General features: G+C 43.4%; 1 protein-coding gene across 1 annotated transcript in view; it reads left to right on the forward strand.

Annotated features, from left to right (window-relative positions):
* Positions 1–18,598, forward strand: part of COLGALT2 (collagen beta(1-O)galactosyltransferase 2) — a 338,526-nt gene that overhangs the window by 163,313 nt on the left and 156,615 nt on the right. Inside the window, exon 2 of the mRNA XM_069641072.1 lies at positions 3,153–3,263. Within this exon, the coding sequence (XP_069497173.1) occupies positions 3,153–3,263 (111 nt within the window). The remainder of the gene's footprint in view (positions 1–3,152; positions 3,264–18,598) is intronic.

Raw genomic sequence — 18,598 nt, forward strand, 5'->3', positions numbered from 1 at the left:
TTTAGGCGGTAGAGACATTGTCATCCCGAGTTTCGGACCAAAACTCGAGGGGTCTTCAGCCTGTTCTACCAGAGTCCCTTCTATGAAATGTTGGCATTCCAACACCAATGGGACTCGAAATGGAAGGCTGACTCTGATCTGACATGTGTGTCCCCTGCTGTCGACGCGGCAATGCTGACAATCAACAAAAACTGCTTTCCCACATCTGGTCGTGTGCCTGCATCGGTGTGAGCAGCGTTCTTCAACAGGTACAGGTTGCACCAACTTCTGAATCCAACTGGGGCCTCTCTTGCACCTTCATCTCCTGGGTAGCTGGAACAGGAACCAACGATGGGAAAACTGACCTCTGGCTACCCTTCAATGACCTGCCAAGTCTGAAGATGATTCGGAGTATGGGGGTAAGTTACAGTGGTACTAACCTGCACCCCTATATCCCCACTTTAAAGGTTTTGATAACTTTTGAAAGTTTTGTAACTGTTTGGCATTGGCAAATCTTATTTGCGAAAGCTCTCCAAAAGCTAGGAACAGTTTTACTTACCAGTATGCAACTTCAGCTATCTTTTGGACAATTTAGGGATGAGCTTTTATAAGGTAGGGTTAAAAAATTGTGGACTGTTGGTAAGAACTGCTTACTTCCCTTTCCTTTTCAGGTATTGGGGGCAGGGGGATTTGGTTATGTTACACTGACTTACAGTGATTGTATATATGTATCTTTTATTTAGTGTACTGTGATATTATTGCTTGCTTATAGTCATTTTATAGTGTATGCTTGGCCACAAATAAATAGAGTACTTCTATAACTACTTGTCTAAGTGCAATGCTTGATTGATCACTGTGTGGACTCATTGTGGACCTCTGACCCCACTCACCTCTCCTGAGACCTAGCCTTGGCCACGCTCCATGCTACCTTGATTGGTTCTGGCTATAGCTCCCAGAGTTTCCCTGTTCACTAACTAGGATGGCATTCTAAACATCTGTCCACCAGGCCAGAGTTTATGAATCCAGTGTAACAGGTGTGGGGTTTGCAGTATGATTGGAGAGGGTGTGCAGTTTGCAAGGTTTTGGTGGGTTGCTTCCCTAGTCCTCTGTGCATGTGTGGTACGTGAGAGGTGGTGTGAAGATGTGGAAAAGGGAAGGGGTGGTTAGTTGGTTTCAGGTGATCTCCAGGTGTAGATTAGTTGTATTGTCCCGTGATTTCTTTGGTCCTGTTGTATGGATTGTGAAGTTGCATGTTTAAACTAAATCTAAACAACAAAGTCAGTACAATTCTAGTGTGGCTAAATTCAAAACAGGGGCACCTAACTCAGTTCAATTCTGGTGTGGCTAAATTCGAAAAACATGTTAACCAAATCATTACAATTTTAGTGTGGCTACATTTAAAGCAGGTGGGACCAAGTTAGTATAGTTCAAGTGCAGCTAGATTAAAAAAAAGCAAATGGGGCATTTGCAAAGCTGCAGAGTGGTTGAGAAGTGTGACGCCAGTATAATAAAGGATGTGTGGTACTTTATATTTACAAAAACGTACAACAGTACTACACAATGCTGTGATTATTATAATATATTATTATTATATACATATTATAAAAAACATACATTTAGTTTTTTTAATGTTTTAACTGCTTGATAATAACATCCTTAACTGTTCCTTTATAGCCAACGCCAGCAAAATTATGGTGGGCTTAAAAAAACTTGGAAATGAAACCTTCCCCTGAAATGTGAAAGTAGAATAACCCATTTGAACCAAGTCACACATGCCACAGTGCCACCCAGTAACCATCGCTGGAAGTTCATCTCCAGTTCAGATTCACATCAGCAATGCATTGTGGGTATGCAAATTAGCCCAAATGTAAGCATTGTTGTTTTACAGGACAGTGCTACTTTATACGTAGCTTAATCAACGTAAGACACAGTTCTCAAGGCTGCAGACAACTAAATACCTGGTTTCACCCTTAATAGTCTGACAACCTTGTGGTTGAAGCATTGGGGCATGTTTAGAAAACACCAGCAAAGTTATGGTGCGGTTAAAAGGCTTGGAGAAAAAAATGTTCCCCTGAAATCCATTTGAGCCAAGTCACATGCCACAGCGCCACTTATTAAACACTGCTGGAATTTCACCTCCAGTTCACCATAAGTTTGCCGTGGCAAAAGAAAAGAGTAACTACTTCACAAATATAAAATAAGTTGTGACAAACATATTACATGGTATTTGGAGGAAGAGAAGTATTTTAAATGAATCTAGGAAGAAATCCCAGCTATTTTATTATAAAGAAAATGCAGGGTTTTCTTCCTCAATTAACCTAAGTTGTGTGGGGAGTGGGATTTTATGATCTGGGGAGGTGGGATTATCTTGGAAAGCTTTAATTTGTGGATCGAAATTGAAGAAAAGCTGTGCCACAGAAGCGCTAGTGGTGCAGATGCGCGTTTTCATTATCCGTTGTTTTGATTGGACAAGAGTTTCACATCATTTAACAATTAAGATCTCAAAAAGCGAAGCTGCAGAGCCAGGAGGCTATTGTGCATGGTTTCCCTCTGAAGCCATGCAAGTACAGGGCAGAGGTGCACCTTCCCTCTGCACCGTGCAGGGTTGCTGTGTGGCCTCTCCACCCTGTAAGTGAATAATCCAATAAACTAAACTTGGGGAGGGGGTGAATGTGTTATGCACATAGTATATGTAAAGGGTAAACGTCACTCTCCGCTGAGTAGCGTAGGCTGCATGGCAGTGCATCCTGCCGGCTCGTCTGAATTTCCGGATGGCCGGAGTCCAACAATTGCATCACTTCATGAAGAAGTACATTGCAAAGCAGAAAAACAGTTCCTTTGGCAGAGGAGACTAAAAAAAAACAAGTAGCACAATTATTAAACTGAAAGTACTTCGTGCCTAGTACAGGCACGTTATAAATGGCTTATATCATATCATATTATTAAAAAGGTTCTATAATATGTAAGGGGCGTAACAGCTATGTTAACAGTGCAAAGTAATTCAGGTAACAATAGTAAAAGGCAGGTTGGACAGTCTGAGTCATAAATGTTTAGGGGGCCTTTTAAGTTATGATACAATCGAGTGGCAGTGATAAATGTTGGTTATGTAGCATGCGTGATGGCACGAATCATTTGCTTTGTCTTTCATTAATCAAGAGATGTGTTCATTGCAGGGCAGCAACAGATCACAACATTGACAACACTACAGCTGTTCTGAGGGAATGGATTAGAAACGTCCAGAAACTGTACCACTCTGTAGAGTGGAGACCTATGGAGGAGCCCCTGTGAGTATGACGAGGCGGTCGCTGCTCTAAAACCCTGTCGTAAAATGTAGAACATGTGATATAATCATGTTTATAACAATTATATGAAGCTCAATAATGACACGTGATACGCTCTGCGGATGTTGTAGTATTTTGTGTGCAATAGAGAGAGGTTGTGGGCCCTTCCAGGTGTCCCGTCTTTCTCCTTCATATGTATTGGTAGTAGCCGCTCATGTTGCCCTATTCAACTGGAGACGTAGGTAGTGGCAGGTAGGTCTAACAGTGAGACCAGGTTCAATCTTTGTTTTAGGAGGGTCAGGATAAAGTCCTTCTTTTAAGTGATGTGAGGCATCAGAATCCGGCCAGGAAATGCTGGTAGCAATCTCCCGGCCTTTGTTGATTTTAGTATTGCTTATAGATTTCACACCCTCTAAACAGGAATTAGTTTCTTGTTATTCTGTAATTTGGGATTAGTTTAATACATAGACCGGATCACCTGGTGTACTCCTGCCACTGAAATATACATTGATAATGTAATGGACTACTCAGCTGTCTTCCCCAATGTAGTGAAAAGAACAAAGAAACTACAAGAGCACAAACATATATTTCCTAATTTTCTGATGTAATGACAACTGTAAGAATTAAAAATTCAGAAATGAATGGCTTCACACTGAGGTGCGAGGGGTTTTCTTTATCACTCATGAATTAATTACAAACATCCTCCAAAAACATCACACTGCTCCAAGTGAAAGAATTGCTGACCTGAGTGCTGAAACATCCATTGCCTAACATAGTTCTTTAAACAAAAGTGTAAAACAAGTGTCGACAAAGTAATGGCTATTATCAATATTTCTTAAGACTTCATCAGGATAAACACCTTTACATTTTCCTGGATCTTTTAATTGGATTACGCAAGGAATTTACTACTTATAAAGCTTTGAGGCATGAGTGTAAAAGAAAATCGAAAGCCTTTTTAGCGAGAAATGGATGAAATGCTTTAAATATGCAGGTAGATTTTGTTATAATTGCAAGAAAATGGAGGAAATCATATCTGATGAGTTAATGAACGCGCTATTGGAGCTAATCATGTCTCAATTACCTCAATGATAAAGCTGATGTGTTGTCCTGGCCTGTTGGAAATACATTTCACAAATGGAACAGAAAGGTAATTGGTTTTACTTTGTTCAGCCTGGACATATCAAAGATACTTAATCTATTGACGTTGTAGTCCATGGTTACTGATTATGTGGCCCTCCAGATGGTGTGAACTTCAACTCCTGTTATCCCTACTTACAATAGTCAGTGGTGAAGGATCATGGGATTTGCAGCCCAACCATATGGAGGACCACATAATAATAGTGAATTTACTGGTCATTGTATATTGGTGCCCCAATTTTGCTAGGACTTCGTGAACCCTCTATAGAAATCTTTAAGGTAAAGTCGCCCTGTAACTATGGCTCCGTGGGAAGTTTAGAAAGATGCCTGCAAAAAAGAAATTCCGTCTGTAACAAGTAACAAATAAAACAATATCATTTCCCTTTGTAAAGTTGATTTAAAAAATAAAGTAGATGGCTGCAGATTTTGAACCACTGTTTATTTACTTTTAAGTCTTGCGTGAACACAGACGTGGGCAGTAATTCAGTAAGAAGTGCATGATTCGAGATTTCTTTTCGTTAAGTGTCATAGGTATGTGCTAGAGACTTAGCAATGTTACACGTGCTTGGTGCCGTTTAGGGATATTTTATGAAGGCCTTCATACTAGGGCTCAGCTAAACCAACTGACTTGCCATTCAGGGCATTTCTTCTCAATTCCCCTGACTCTCCAGCGAGTAGGATGGCCTGCACAGTCAAGGCAAATCGTCAGAAGGCGAGAGCCGGTTTAAAGGTACAATAAACATTTATGATGAATACACAAAAATGAAATGCCCACACAGCATGTACCTGTAAAAACATATTCTTCGTAATAAAGAAATTACACAAGTAAACCTGTTTTAATAATACTGGAAAATGCAGAATAGGGATCTCACAGGATCGTGAAACGTTTACAAAAGCCAACAAATTCTAACAGGACATTTGTGAGGCTTGCAAGCCTCTGTAGGAACATTTACTCCCAAGTCCCAGTGTTAGTCTATGAGCCCATTGGGATAAATCGGCCAACATTAACCAATGGGGTTAAATAAGAGGTCTGCATGCAGCGCCCCACAAGCAAGAGAGGCTGCAAGAAAACCTCTAGTGGGAAGAGCTGATCAAAACCAAGAAGTCTGGTCACAAAGTTCAACTCCCCAAAATGACAGATTGCAGAGGAAAATAGTGACATCACCAGCTGGACTTTGGTGGTTCTGTTCTAGTTGGGCACGGTCAGCAGAGGAGGCCTATAGCAATGGGGAATCGGGCCAAAGCTTACAGCTCAGTCGGTGACCCTAATGAGCTGCTAAGAAATTTGGTCGGAACTGCATAAGTTCGGAAACTGCAGAGGTAGCCTTCGAAGCAACATCCAGCGTGATTGCAGTTGTCATCTGGATGAGCTGGGCTCAGTACATAAGTGCCATACAGCGCACAACTAATAGTCTACAAGCAGAGCCTGAGGACCTTAAAGAAGATGATCCACTGAATCAATGCAGTCAGAGACAAACCATTGAGCAGCCTACAGAGAGGCGTGCTTGGTGCAGCAGCCACAAAGGTCATGGTTATCAGCCTGATGGGCAAGGTAAGCAAACACCCCACAGAAATAGATCAACAAACTTAGCCAAAGCCAGAGGCACTCCCTGAAGAAGCACAGATGAAGAAAATGCAACTCAGTGCCTTCTGATCGCAGAGAGCAAATGTGGCCCTAGCCAGTGATGACAGGTTATAGTTTAATGAAAGGGTAGACGGACATGCTATTGGAGGTCTCCATGCAGGGAGCACAGTGGCATGGTCCCGCTACACAGGCAAAAGATTGAAGGAAATTTATAGAGCAGGCAACAGCCACACTGGGATGCCAGATGGATGTGGTGCCCAGATTCTGGGGTCAAGCAACACAGGTGGGCCCAAGAATTTTGAGAGATACGAAAATGCCTTCAGGATAATGGATATAGTGTTCCCGACATAGAATAAGGGAAAGAACCATTGTCGGTGTGACAGTCGGGTTTCAAGGTTCTTAAAAGTAGGTGTTGCAGAGCTTCCATCTTCGTCCTCTGGTCAGTTGTCTCTCTGGATGCTTCAGCAGTTGATAACGTTTGAGTGTTCGCTTTTATGTCCAGATCATAGGGTACAGAGTGACCCTAACCACCAGTTACACCCTCACTTGTCATTCAGACATTTGGTGAGCAGCCAATAAGTGCTGGATATCACCAACATTTGCAGGCATTCTCTTGAGCAATGTTAGGTAAGAATGTGTAGAGTTCAACTGGTGTGGGATTTAACAAGACTTATCTCTTGGTATTGGGTAACCCACCTTTTAATGTAGGCCTGTACTACACAAGTTGGTAGAGTGACTGAGCAGCCAGGCTTATCTTAAGGAGGTAATGTGAGCTGTAGAGCTCTACAATGAAATCAGTAAATACCAGGTAAACTCTTACACAATTAAGTTATAGTATACATATTTATTTATATATACACAAGGATATTTAGACAATCTTTAAAAAGCAGCAACTAATAGTAAAATTAATATAAAAGTTAGGATTCAGTGCAACAAGAGCAATAAAGTAGGTGAGTAAATCTTTCGTATGCTAAACATATTCCAGCACACTGAGTGACGTCATTTGAGGTCAGTATTGGTACTTGTTTGTGATCACCATTACAATACTGAGTTTCAAGGAGGAAAAAGTTAGTCAGATCACAACATACGTCAGAATGTAAGTAATACAGCTGTTAGATTCTCCCAGAGGGATGAAGGAAGTTTTTTATCCCAGCAATACTAGTGTTCAACAATTAAGACCTGTAAGGGAACAAGCACTGCCAAAGCTAATGGGTTCAGAAGGGGGGCCTTTAGGTAGTCAGGACAGCCAAAGTCAATGGGCCAGTTCAAAGTGCTGATGCTCTCTTCTTAGAACATGTTAGTCAGTAGTTCAGTAGGAAATCACAGAAGCTCAAGGGGAGTCACCTTGAAGAATCACACGCTGAGAGGTCAGTGCAGGTGAGTTGAGGTCCACTCAAAAGGGTTTAAAATAGTACTCCCCAAGCTAGGAAGCACCACAAATGACAAAAGATATATGTATCCCCAAACCCCACAGTACCTGAGATTTGAAGAATTGGTTCCAGCTGGGTGCCTTCGTGCTGCAGTGTAGCAGACCCTTGTTCCTTGTCCTGGGTCATGGTGACGAAAGGGAAGATGCCTAGCGGGCTACTGTGGCAGCAATCGAGAGGGGCTCTGCAGCAAAGGATTCTCCTTGATTCAGCGGCCTTTTGTGGTTTTGGCACCTCTTTCTCAGCGCCAAAGAAGAACGACCAGCTCCGGTTGGAAGTTACTTGATCCCTCGGTCCTGGACTCTGGTCAGGCGACTCTGGATGATGATTTCCTGCTCTGTAGGGTCCTCTGGAACCCCCTGAAGTTTTGGCCGAATTTGCATTTCAGAAGACAATGCACTTGATGATGGTCATGGGTCCCCGGGCATTGGAATTCTGCAGCTTTGGCAAGTCGGGGGTTGCACCAAAATAAAGCTTGTCTCAAGACTAGTTAGTTCCATCATCCCAAGGGAGGAAGTCATCCCTTGCGGGTCTTCCCAGTCCAAATGAAAACGGGGTCAGCACAGCTGCAGGGCTTCACTGGGCACTTCACAGCCCAGAAGGGTGCTGCTGGCGTCTCTTCACATCTTCTTCATCAAATGTTGTCCTGCAGTGGTCAACTCTGTTTCTAGTCCCAAAAACCTTGTCTTTTAAGCAAGTGCTCGTTCAGTCACAGCCCTAGGGCTGTTAAATCACCCAGTAGGCTACTGGCCAGCCAGCCAGCCAATCAGAACTGGTTTCACTCAGGCACACATAAAGACAAAGGACAGGGAAGGTTCGGGACCCTCCTTCACTTCCTGCCTTTCCAGACACACTGGATGCTGGGCAGGCGTCAGGGCTGAAGCCTGGCAGAGGCAAAATGCACAAAGGACTCAAACCCAATTCAAACAACAGAGCCCAGAAAGAAGGACCTGACAAGAAATTGCGAAAATAGAAGACAGGGGCTCATTTTGGAAATATTTTCACCCTTGGGTGCTGTACTGCAGCTGAGGAATCAGCCTGTAGATACATGGCACAAAGGTAGTAAAAAGGAAACCATTGCCACCAGCCATTCAAGTTAGTGTAACAAAATGTTACATGAGAAGTTGGATAAGGAGTTACTATATAAACCCCAGCACTCTACATAGCGTGGTGTGCGTTGGATCCACAAAAGAAATGTAAAACTAAAGTCATCTTACCATTCTTGGGAACAATAGTTCACCCAAGAAAATGTATTTAAACATTGAGAAGTCTACGGGACTTCTCTTTGGCACTGCACAAAATGTACTGTGTGTCACAGTACAAAATGCAGATGCCTATGGAATTTACCAGACTCCATTAAACAGTAAGAAAGTAAAAATCTGAGTCAGAAAAATACATGAGGGAGCGGGGGAAAAAGTCCCACTCACCCAGGAGTTAAAATAGAAAGCTCTGAGTCCAGCAAAGGAGCTGGGGGTCTCTAAGATTAAAGGGAATTGGCACAGAAATGAAAATTCTCCCAAACACTGTGGATTGCTGAAGACTCCCAAGCAGTCATCTCACTTAGACATCACCAGGCGCACCCAGACAGTCCTTTGTCATCCCCCACTTGGACCTCATGTCAGAAAATGACTCTCCTTTTAGTCTGCTTTTACAGTACTGTTTCCATGGTTTTAGGAACTGTCCATAGGTTAAATTGAATTTCCATGATTTCAGATTGAATGAATTAAAATTCAATAATATGTTCTTATCCGTTGGATTGTTCAACATTCACATTAAGTATTCCCTCCTCTGTGTGCTATCTGGACTTTCTATCGAAAATGGATTAATCGAACTGAAATCCAATGAAATGTATTCATTGAAAGTCATTTCCATCAAAATGCACTTTTATTGAATATATTTGGTTAGATCTCGATTAGGGTTAGGGTTGGTTTAGGGTTGGGGTTAGGGTTGGGGGGTGCCCTAGGGGTTTAGGAGGGTCGGAGAGGAACCCCCCACCAATAAAGAAAATGTTACATGAAGCTGGCCAGTGCTGAAATACTTTAAATATTTCAGGGCTGACAGCTCCATGTAACATTTTAACGTTAAAAATAAATGCATCGAAATGCTATCTTTTACATGTAAAAGTACATATCCATCGAAACTTGTCCATTCCTATATTTGATGGACAAGTTTGGATGGAAATGTAATTTTAAATGTAAAAGATAGCATTTCAATGCATTTATTTTCGTTGTATTTTTGTTGATGGATTTGCTTTTCGATGGTTGGGATTCGATGGAAAGACCATAAACCCCACTGTGTACATTTGCTACACAGATAAATATGTTATCTTTATATGGTTTGAAGATATCATAGATGTGTTCAGGTTCAAATGCACCTGCATAAAGGTTGGCTATATTTGGGGTCATAGTGGAGCCCAGGGCAGTACCCTTAATGTGATGGAAAAATTGTTAATTGAATTTGAAATCATTTTCAATTTCAGTTAAAGCTATTACTGTTACACTGTTAGAAGGTTTTAAGTCCTATCTTTGATAAGACTTTAGAAAGTTTACCTTGAATGAACTGGCGGAAACCCCTCAGGTTTTGCCTATACTACCCAAATGTTTGGTATCTATGGCTGAGTAGCCAGGCTTAGTCTAGGAGGGATGGGGGTTGTAGGGAGGCACACAGTACTCCGAGCATACGCTTAGTCCAAGGAAACACACAGTAGCAGTTATATCAAAATACGTATTTATTTTATATACACTAAAGCTTGTAACATATAAGTAAAGTAAGTACTATCACACAGTAGCACTAGACATAGAATATATATGCAATTTCAAAAGGATTACAGATACTTTAGAACACATTTAAAATAACACAAACGTGGTAGAAGTTTCTCAAACAGGTATGTAAACTGTAGCCCATCTTGTAAACTTTAGTTAACCCCTGCTTAACCAAATCCTAGGAAGTCCAGCCCTATTCTAAGTGAGCCTCCCATAGTCAGGGGGTGCACTGACGAAGGGCAAAACATGGAAAGCAGGAAAGCAGCAAACAAGGCAGAGACTATGAACAGTTGTTCAGGTTTTCAGCTAAGTAGCAGAAGATTTCTTTGGTATAGAGCACAATGGGTTGTCCACCCCAATTTGGCTCAATGGAGGCCTGGGAGGGAATGCAAGTAACAGCTTAACTGCAACCCCCCGAAGCACAGGAACACCAAAGCAGGCTCCAGGTAAGTTTTAGGGGCAGTACCTTATCAGTGAAGAAGCTTGTGCAGCAGGACGGCTCCTGTGGAGTGACAGCAGACTTCGGTTTGGGTTTCCTGGTCCTGGGGACTGAAGATAAGAACTTGCAATGGATCTGGTGGTTGCTCTCGAAGAGCTGGCTGCCCAGCAGAAGATCTTCACAGCCCTGACTCGTTAATGCCTTTTTCAAGGCTTGGTTGAAGGACAGTTGTCCTGTGGTAGACTTTGCTCCGGTTCTCGGTCCTCGTCTCGGCTAAGGGGACTTTCAGGAGCGGATCCAGCCTCTGAGTTCCAGGAGGATGCCTGCAATGTGTCAGACAAAACCGCGCTTCTTTTGATGTTGCACCGCAAAATAGCGCAAGAGCCCGGTTATTGGCGAATTGCGGGCCGTGGAGGTGACATCGCTCCCAGGGAGGGCGCAAAATGCAGTTCATCTTGGGATGAAGATGAACACAAATTATCAAACAGAGGTCTAAGTCTAGTCTATGTACTCAAAACAGTACTGTCACTAATGTTGTTTTTGTAATCTGTATTGTGTCGCAATCTGTGAAATCACCTCCATTGTTGTGTTGAATGCCACTAACGATTTTAGAATGATATGTGTTCTGTTTTTGAATAAAATTACTGTATATAAAAATAGAGGTCAAGTGCGGTTTTTGTTTTTTACAAACTGCACGTTTCCTGAGATGGGTTATCTCACTTGCTCAATACAATGAGGGGTAGCCTCAAACTCGCGTGTGTTTCTGTCGAAATATTAGCACTGTTTTCGAGTGAGGCCCCCATGAACAAAAAAAGAGGGGCCGACCCATTGTTTATGAAAGGGGATGGGAAGAGGACAGAAAGATCCCTACGCACGTGCCTCTGGAACAAGTTACCAGTGAATATAAGACTTTCCTCCAGCATCCCGAATTTCAGGAAGTACCTTAAAACCGTCCCTTCAAAGAACATCTCCCTTGCCTGATCGATCTACTCAACCCTAAATTTCACATCTACTTTACTTCATTGTCCATCTTCTATACTATGTATTTTAATACTTGCCATCGAGCGACCCTCTTGAAGAAACCTAATTAGAGACCACAGTCCTACTATGACTATTTGTATTCCTCTCTCAGAACCCCTCTTAGTGCAAACCAAACACTCCCTTGGCCATTCGTCTACTCGTTCTGTTTTTCTTATCAACACGGATTTCCTTCCTAAAAACTCATCTGAGATTCACGATCTTCTTTTCGCTGACCACCTTAATTTACTTAGCATTACAGAAAGCTAGCTTTGTGATTCATCCGGCCATGTCTTAGTAGCCGCTACCCGGATGGATTTACAAACGAGCAATCCGACAGCATGAGCTCATGCGTCAGAGGCACTGCCTTCATTTTGAAATAATTTTTACGGCAACTTTGTTGCTCTTTTACCCCACATTGGCCAAATGCGCAACTGCTCTTGTTACATTTGCCACTCTGTCTTTTTTGCCTACACTATGCAGTGTTCTCTCGTTCCCCCTTATCTGACCCTACCTTCCCAGAAGCATTCATTGACTTTACAGCTGACTCCCAATATTTCATTGTTGGTTGATTTTAATCTCTGGGATGACCTCCTTCCTCGCCTCCAGTTTCTACTGTCTTCGGTTATCTGGAGCCTCTGCATTTGTCTCAGTGAGCCCTCCGTCTGACCGACTCCATGGAACATTTGCTTGATGTTATTTTCTCCAGCTACAAGCCACTGCAGGGTCTCAAGGCTGTCCCACTTTTGTGGTCAGATCATTTTCTCATTCGTGTTTTGTTTAACTATGAGGGGATGCATTCCTGCCTCTCCGCCAAGAAAATGTCTATAAAAGTAGGCCATTGAGAACATCTTCTTTCTGTAACACTTTTTCTTAAACCACTAATCTTTTATTTATAGATGTAGATACTGTTGAGTCCACATTTGAAAACTTGCTTTACACGGCTCTTGATAAACCGCGGATAACTTCCCTGACACCCGATACGCCTGACTGGTTTTCACCCGAGTTTGCTACTTTAACATTCTTCATAAAAGTATGGAAAGAACCTAACTTTTATATTGCTTGCCCACCTTTAACGTAGCTTACCGTCTTGAATATTACCGATATTTAAAAAAGCAGTTTCACACTGCTAAGAAAAGCCACTTCTTTCCCTTTCATATCGATAACACTCCCAATATACAGTGAGAACTCTTGACTCCTATTTAAAGAACTGCCATTGTACACTGCAGAGACTCCCTCCATCCCTCCTTCACAGGTTTTTTGCAACCGCTTCACTGACTGTTTTCATGATAAACCTCAGGACATCTCTCTGTCCTATTGCCTTCCCCTCTCTCTTAAATACCTCCTTCTCCGTGTCTTTGCTCCTTTCCCCCTATTCTTCCCGATCGCTTGTGTACTGTAATCATGGCCCCCAAATCTGGCTCACCAGCTGACAGCTGTCTTATGAGATTTCCTAAACATTGTTCCAAGGTTATTGGCCCACTTGCTTAACATCTTGCTGTCTACAGGCACAACTCCTGCTTGCCTTCAAGGCTGCCCCCTTAAAATAGCCTTCTCTTCTCTTTAGTGCCTACCAATTTTCGAACTATATCCTTTCACTCAGATCCTTCTAAGATACTTTGAACCCATGTCACTAGGCTTCATCAATCACTTGTTGAGGCAAACGCCCTTCTCCATCCTTTTCAAGTGGTCTTTCGCTCTGGCAGTGGCACAGAGATGGTATTTGTGGCAGCCATTGACGATCTCAGGCAGCTGCTGCATGAAAGTGGGGTCACAGCCTTGGGGATGCTGGGCCTGTCTGTCTCATTCAATACCACTGATCCCTCCATCCTTGTACATTATATTTAATCTTTTGATAGCACCAACAATGCCCATAATTGGATCTGCCCCCTTTTCTCAGACAGGAACCAGGCTATCTCCGTTTACACTTTCACCTCTAAATGTCACTCCATTCCCTGTGTGTTCCCCAGGATTCCTCTCTATACCCTCAACTGTTTACAATTGTTACTTCAGCCCTTTAGTTGAGCTCATCCAGGCCTTCAGTTTTGTCTTTTGAATATATGCTGATAACACCCAGCTTTTCAGCCATGTAGAATGCAAGATGGGGGGCGACTCTTCTCAATTCCAACAATGCATGGTGGTTGATAAATGAATGGCGTCTGTGACGAGCGCTGTTGCCTGGTTCTGGGAACCCACAAGGTGGGATGTCAGGGGATCTGAGCCATAGTCACTGGATATTGGGCCCATGGGTTGTTGGGAGGATCGCCGAGTCACCCCACATTGGGCCCTGCCACATGGCAGGGGACAGTCACAGTGCTATCCTTCAGGCCAGCCCAAGGAAGCCAGATCTTCCCCACTCCTGGGCCTGCCAGGGAAGCCCAGTCCTGATAGCTCTACCGCTACCCAGAACCCTTGGGAGACTCTACAGAGTAACCCTAGTACACCAACTTCCCAACCGAGAGAGCCAAAAGCTCTCTATGATCAGGCCAAAATTCCTAACAATGGTAAAAGATGCTCTCCGTTTAAGGGATAAGGTTTCCATGCACTCTTCATTTGTAGCAAGTGTTCAGATACTGTTGCCACCTCCCATGGATCATCAAAGAACTTTCCTAGACTTTGCAAGACCCACAATGAACCCTGTGGAACTCCAAATGCAATATTAGGAGTTTGTGACTCTCCAAATACTGAGAATTGAACTTGGGGAAAGGGGTCCCAGCAGCATTGTTTCCCGGGAAGAGATTCTCCCACCATGGATACCATATTGCTAGTTTCCTGCACACCTGGTAAATCAACATATCCCACAATCTTGCCCAGTGTGTTCCCAACCAGGTAAAGACAAGCTGGAAACAGCAACACGTTCGGTACAGCACAGACAGCAGAGTAAAAACCAAAATAGCGGATATCCCAATTATAGACTCGGCCAAGCCCATTGGACCCAAAGCAGCCACACGTGCACACAGATCTCTAAGTGCACCAATCGGAGACCTCACCTAATGATAGGGTTACCAGATTATCAAAATAAAAACCTAGGACAGGCGACCAACATAAAAGTAGGACTACACTTTGACAGTGGATCTCAGGACCACACTTCAGTAGTGGAAAAAGTAGTGGGTGATTCCAGACATTCCTCCGAATATAAACTGTGGGCATTTGACTGTGACTGTAAAACTTGTTGCACGCGATGGGCCTTGTGCTCTGATTGGTATTCCAGGGCTGATTATGCAAATATTGTCATAGCAGTCTCTGTGGCACGGTGATGTGGAAGCTAAATGAAAGGGTGGTGGTTCAAGCCCACCTAGAAATGGCATATATATGGCTTAAGTGTTCATTTAAAATGACTGGTTGCATTTATTTAGTTTATAACTATTATGTTGAATTGTTGGTAAATGAACATTGTGCTTTACCTTGAGATCAGAACTCATACTCTCACTTGACTCTCAGCTCCGATTCTGCATGATCTCCAGACCCTCTTCCCAAACCCGGGACTGGGTTTTCAATGAAAAATCCCTTGGGGCATGGGAACAGAAGGCCAGTTCCGAGACAGTCCTGGCAAAACCGGGGCGTCTGGTCACCGTACTAATTACCAACCAAAGGTGCAGACCCTGACCAGAAGACCCACCCAGCAGAAAATGCCTAGGTCCAGTCAGGCAGTGTGGGTTGTTGGAGTGGGAGGCACCTGTTCGGAGGAAGCTGGTGACTGAAGAGCGGTTGAAGAAACATAGGCTGGAGAGACAGAGGAGTGGCAGGAGTGACGAGCAGAAAGAAGGGATGAGGTTTGAGGAGGTGGTAACATCAGAGGGTGAGAGTGAACCAAAGAAGGTGGTGGAAATCAATGAAGAAGGGTCTAATGACACCAGAGGATGACTGTGTACATGACGCTGTGTAATCAGTAAGGAAGTAATGATAGCGGGAGAAAGAGAACAGGAGAAGGTGATGAGAGTTAAGGGAGTAGAAGTTGCCGTGTTGACATCAGCAGAGGCATGGTGGCAGGAGTAGACATTGACATCATGGCAGCAGAGTGGAAGGCCAGAGGAGGTGGCAGGAGCCCAGGTGCAGAAGGATGCCGTGTGGCACAAGGAGAAAGAGGAGGTGACAACATCAGAGACTCGGAGTGAAACAGAGGAAGTTACATCAGGAGGAGATGTACTCCATTAAAAGATGGAGAGAGAACACCGCAAGGAGCATGTCAGTGACGTCATTTCGGGGTCGCCAGAGTTTGCAACTGCGACCACTGTGGTCTCCCTTGCGACCTCTAAAATAAATGTAAAAAAATGTAAAAAAAACTTTTAAAAAAAAATGCAAGCTCCTGGGCTGTGGCCAGCACCTTGAGCCTCTTTACTTGTGGAGTGGCTGGCTTTCTTGTTCAGGCCCCTTAAAAAAAAGAAGAAAAATAAGAACAGGAGTGCCACAAGTCTAACACTTTCAGCACTGACCCTAAATAAGAAAGAATAGGAATACCAAATAATGTGTCTTTCTGGAATTCTATACAATAATTGCTAGACTCATTAAAGTTTTATTTCAGGCACACTTTAGAGGGTGAGTCACTGATTTAGTTGGTTCTTAAATGCCTCAACTCAGCCTTTCATCCTTCTGAGGTCAATAAATGAGTACCAACACAGATTGGGTGTATATTTTTTCTATATAAAGCGCTTAAACGTAAGTGCTATATAATAACACATCATTATCATTTGGTCATAGACGTCTGCTTGCATTCACAGTAATTTGGTAATATGGGCCTATACACACTGATCTTAACGATACATATGGCGATCCATTCTTGTATGAAATGTACATCTATCATAACCATATTTTTCGTAGTGTACAATGCTATGTGATACCACTTCCTGTTTTATCAATGGGTGAAAGGTCATGTTCCATCGCTTCCCGTGATATCACTTCGGGATGGGGTCAAAAGACATCACTTCCTGTGATGTCATCAGGGGGTCAAGGCTTGTGTGATGTCACTTCCGCTACCCCAGGCATTTTGGTGAAATGACGTCCATGGAGCATGTGCTGGTAGTATTAAAGGCATTGCAGGGGAAAGAGTTGACTAACACCTGGAGAGAAAAAAAGAGACGAGACAGGAACATCAGAAGGTGAGCAAAACAATCCGGAGGAGGAAACCTGGCTAGTAACCTAGCTAGTAAGAACAGGTAGGTTTCAGCAGACCGGGGTTGCACTAACAAGAGCAAGCAGTGGGACGAGGTCTGGGTATATTGTGAGTGTATTGTGAGTTTAGAGAGGTGGGGAAAGAAAGACCACGAGGGAATCCAGAGATACCCCAGGAGCCCCTCTCTAGGGCTCCCTGCTTGCTACATCCACCAACTCACCAGCAATAGAGTCAATTGTGAGGTATGGGGCCATGAAAAGCCTGCATCTGGAAAAATCGGATTTCTGCTTTACGTTGCCCAACCTTTTAACAAACCCTCAATGACAGTAAAAAGATAGTAAACCCTGACATCCAATCTTTACATCATGTACATGGGTCTTTAATACTGTACCTTGCATACAATGATTACACCTTGGTTATAAGGCTTTCCCTGGCATCGGACGGCAGTACTTTGGAATTTGATGTTGCATGTGACCTAAGAAAGCAGCACATTGACATGTGAGGCTAAACCATCCATAATGGCTGTACATGGGCAGCTGAGGCTGTATTTTGCATGAAGTAACTTATACGTGGCTTATGAGGATTCACCAGAATGGCAGTAACTGTCCATGTCAGACTGTACTAGCATAACACAGGGGTGCCCCTGACCTATGATGTTTTTATGTGTGTGCCCCTGGCAAACAATTGCTGCATCTCTGACACAACAAAGCATCAGCTAGCTCTTAACAGGGCACTCATTAAAATAGCCTTTTCTGTTCCCTATAAACCGATTGTATTTAGTTTACACAAATCCCTGTTATTGTTTACATCCGTGATGTCCCTTCCTGTGACATTACTGGTATCAAAATTCATGTTACATCACTCTCTGTGATGTTGGGGGTTAAACGGTCATGTGATGTCACTTCCTGTGATGTCATCGGATTCATGATGTCAATTCCTCTATGCCTGTGGTTTTGGTGAAATGATGTCCCTGTGTGGATCAAGTTTCCTTTCTGCACACATGTCCCCCTATCACCCTCTTCTAGTGCATCAGCCTTCTGATTGGCTCCTCTTGAATATCCCTCATTTCCAGAACATTAGAAAGGTTGGCCAATCCGTGTCTGCGTTGGCCCACTCCCTATTGAACTCGCCGCCTCTTTCCATTCGCTCTCTTACTCGTCTTATACCTTACCATAGGATTGGGAAAACCCGGGCGTTTCCAGCTAGCTTTCCCCCTATTTCTGCCACTTTACCTCAGCGCCACGAAACCCGTTTTTGGGCGAATCACTGGTTAAGAAGCGCAAATAATAAAGCATAGCTTTGAAAGGTTCTGGAGACAGTGCAAGCCATCATGAGTGTGACCGGTGCTACATGCGCAGCAGGGCTTTGCATTGGGTTGGCAGTCTGAGGCCTATTAATGAGATTATCTGTGTTATGATTGTAGAATATTTTGGTTATTAAAGGGGAGGCGGGCACATCTGCATCCCAATGCCCAAAGGTCACACATCCCCAAGTTGCTCAGACACTGCTCTTGCTTCCAAGAACATAAACATCACAATGAATAATTTAGCAAAACCATTTCATTAACATCTGTTTAATCTTGTATGGGCCCTTACCATTCAATCACATCACCAATAAACTGCCCACGGGCGCCAATGAGCAGGTGTCTATCACAAGGGCTTGACATTTAACCCAGCTGCGACTTTACAGAGATCTCGCGGTGGCTTTTAGGCTCCCATCACTTTGTATTCCGGCACGCTTGGTCCTGCATGTACAGCGGAAACGAAAACTACAAGTATTGTGCAGGAGCGCAAAACGACATGAGGTAAAACGACAAGGCCTGCAAAAAAATCACAAGCTGACCTGGACAACTGGAAGGCTG

The sequence above is a fragment of the Ambystoma mexicanum genome, chromosome 1q (genome assembly GCF_040938575.1).
Source record: "Ambystoma mexicanum isolate Mex_15411 chromosome 1q, UKY_AmexF1_1, whole genome shotgun sequence".
In the NCBI taxonomy this organism is placed as follows: Eukaryota; Metazoa; Chordata; class Amphibia; order Caudata; family Ambystomatidae; genus Ambystoma; species Ambystoma mexicanum.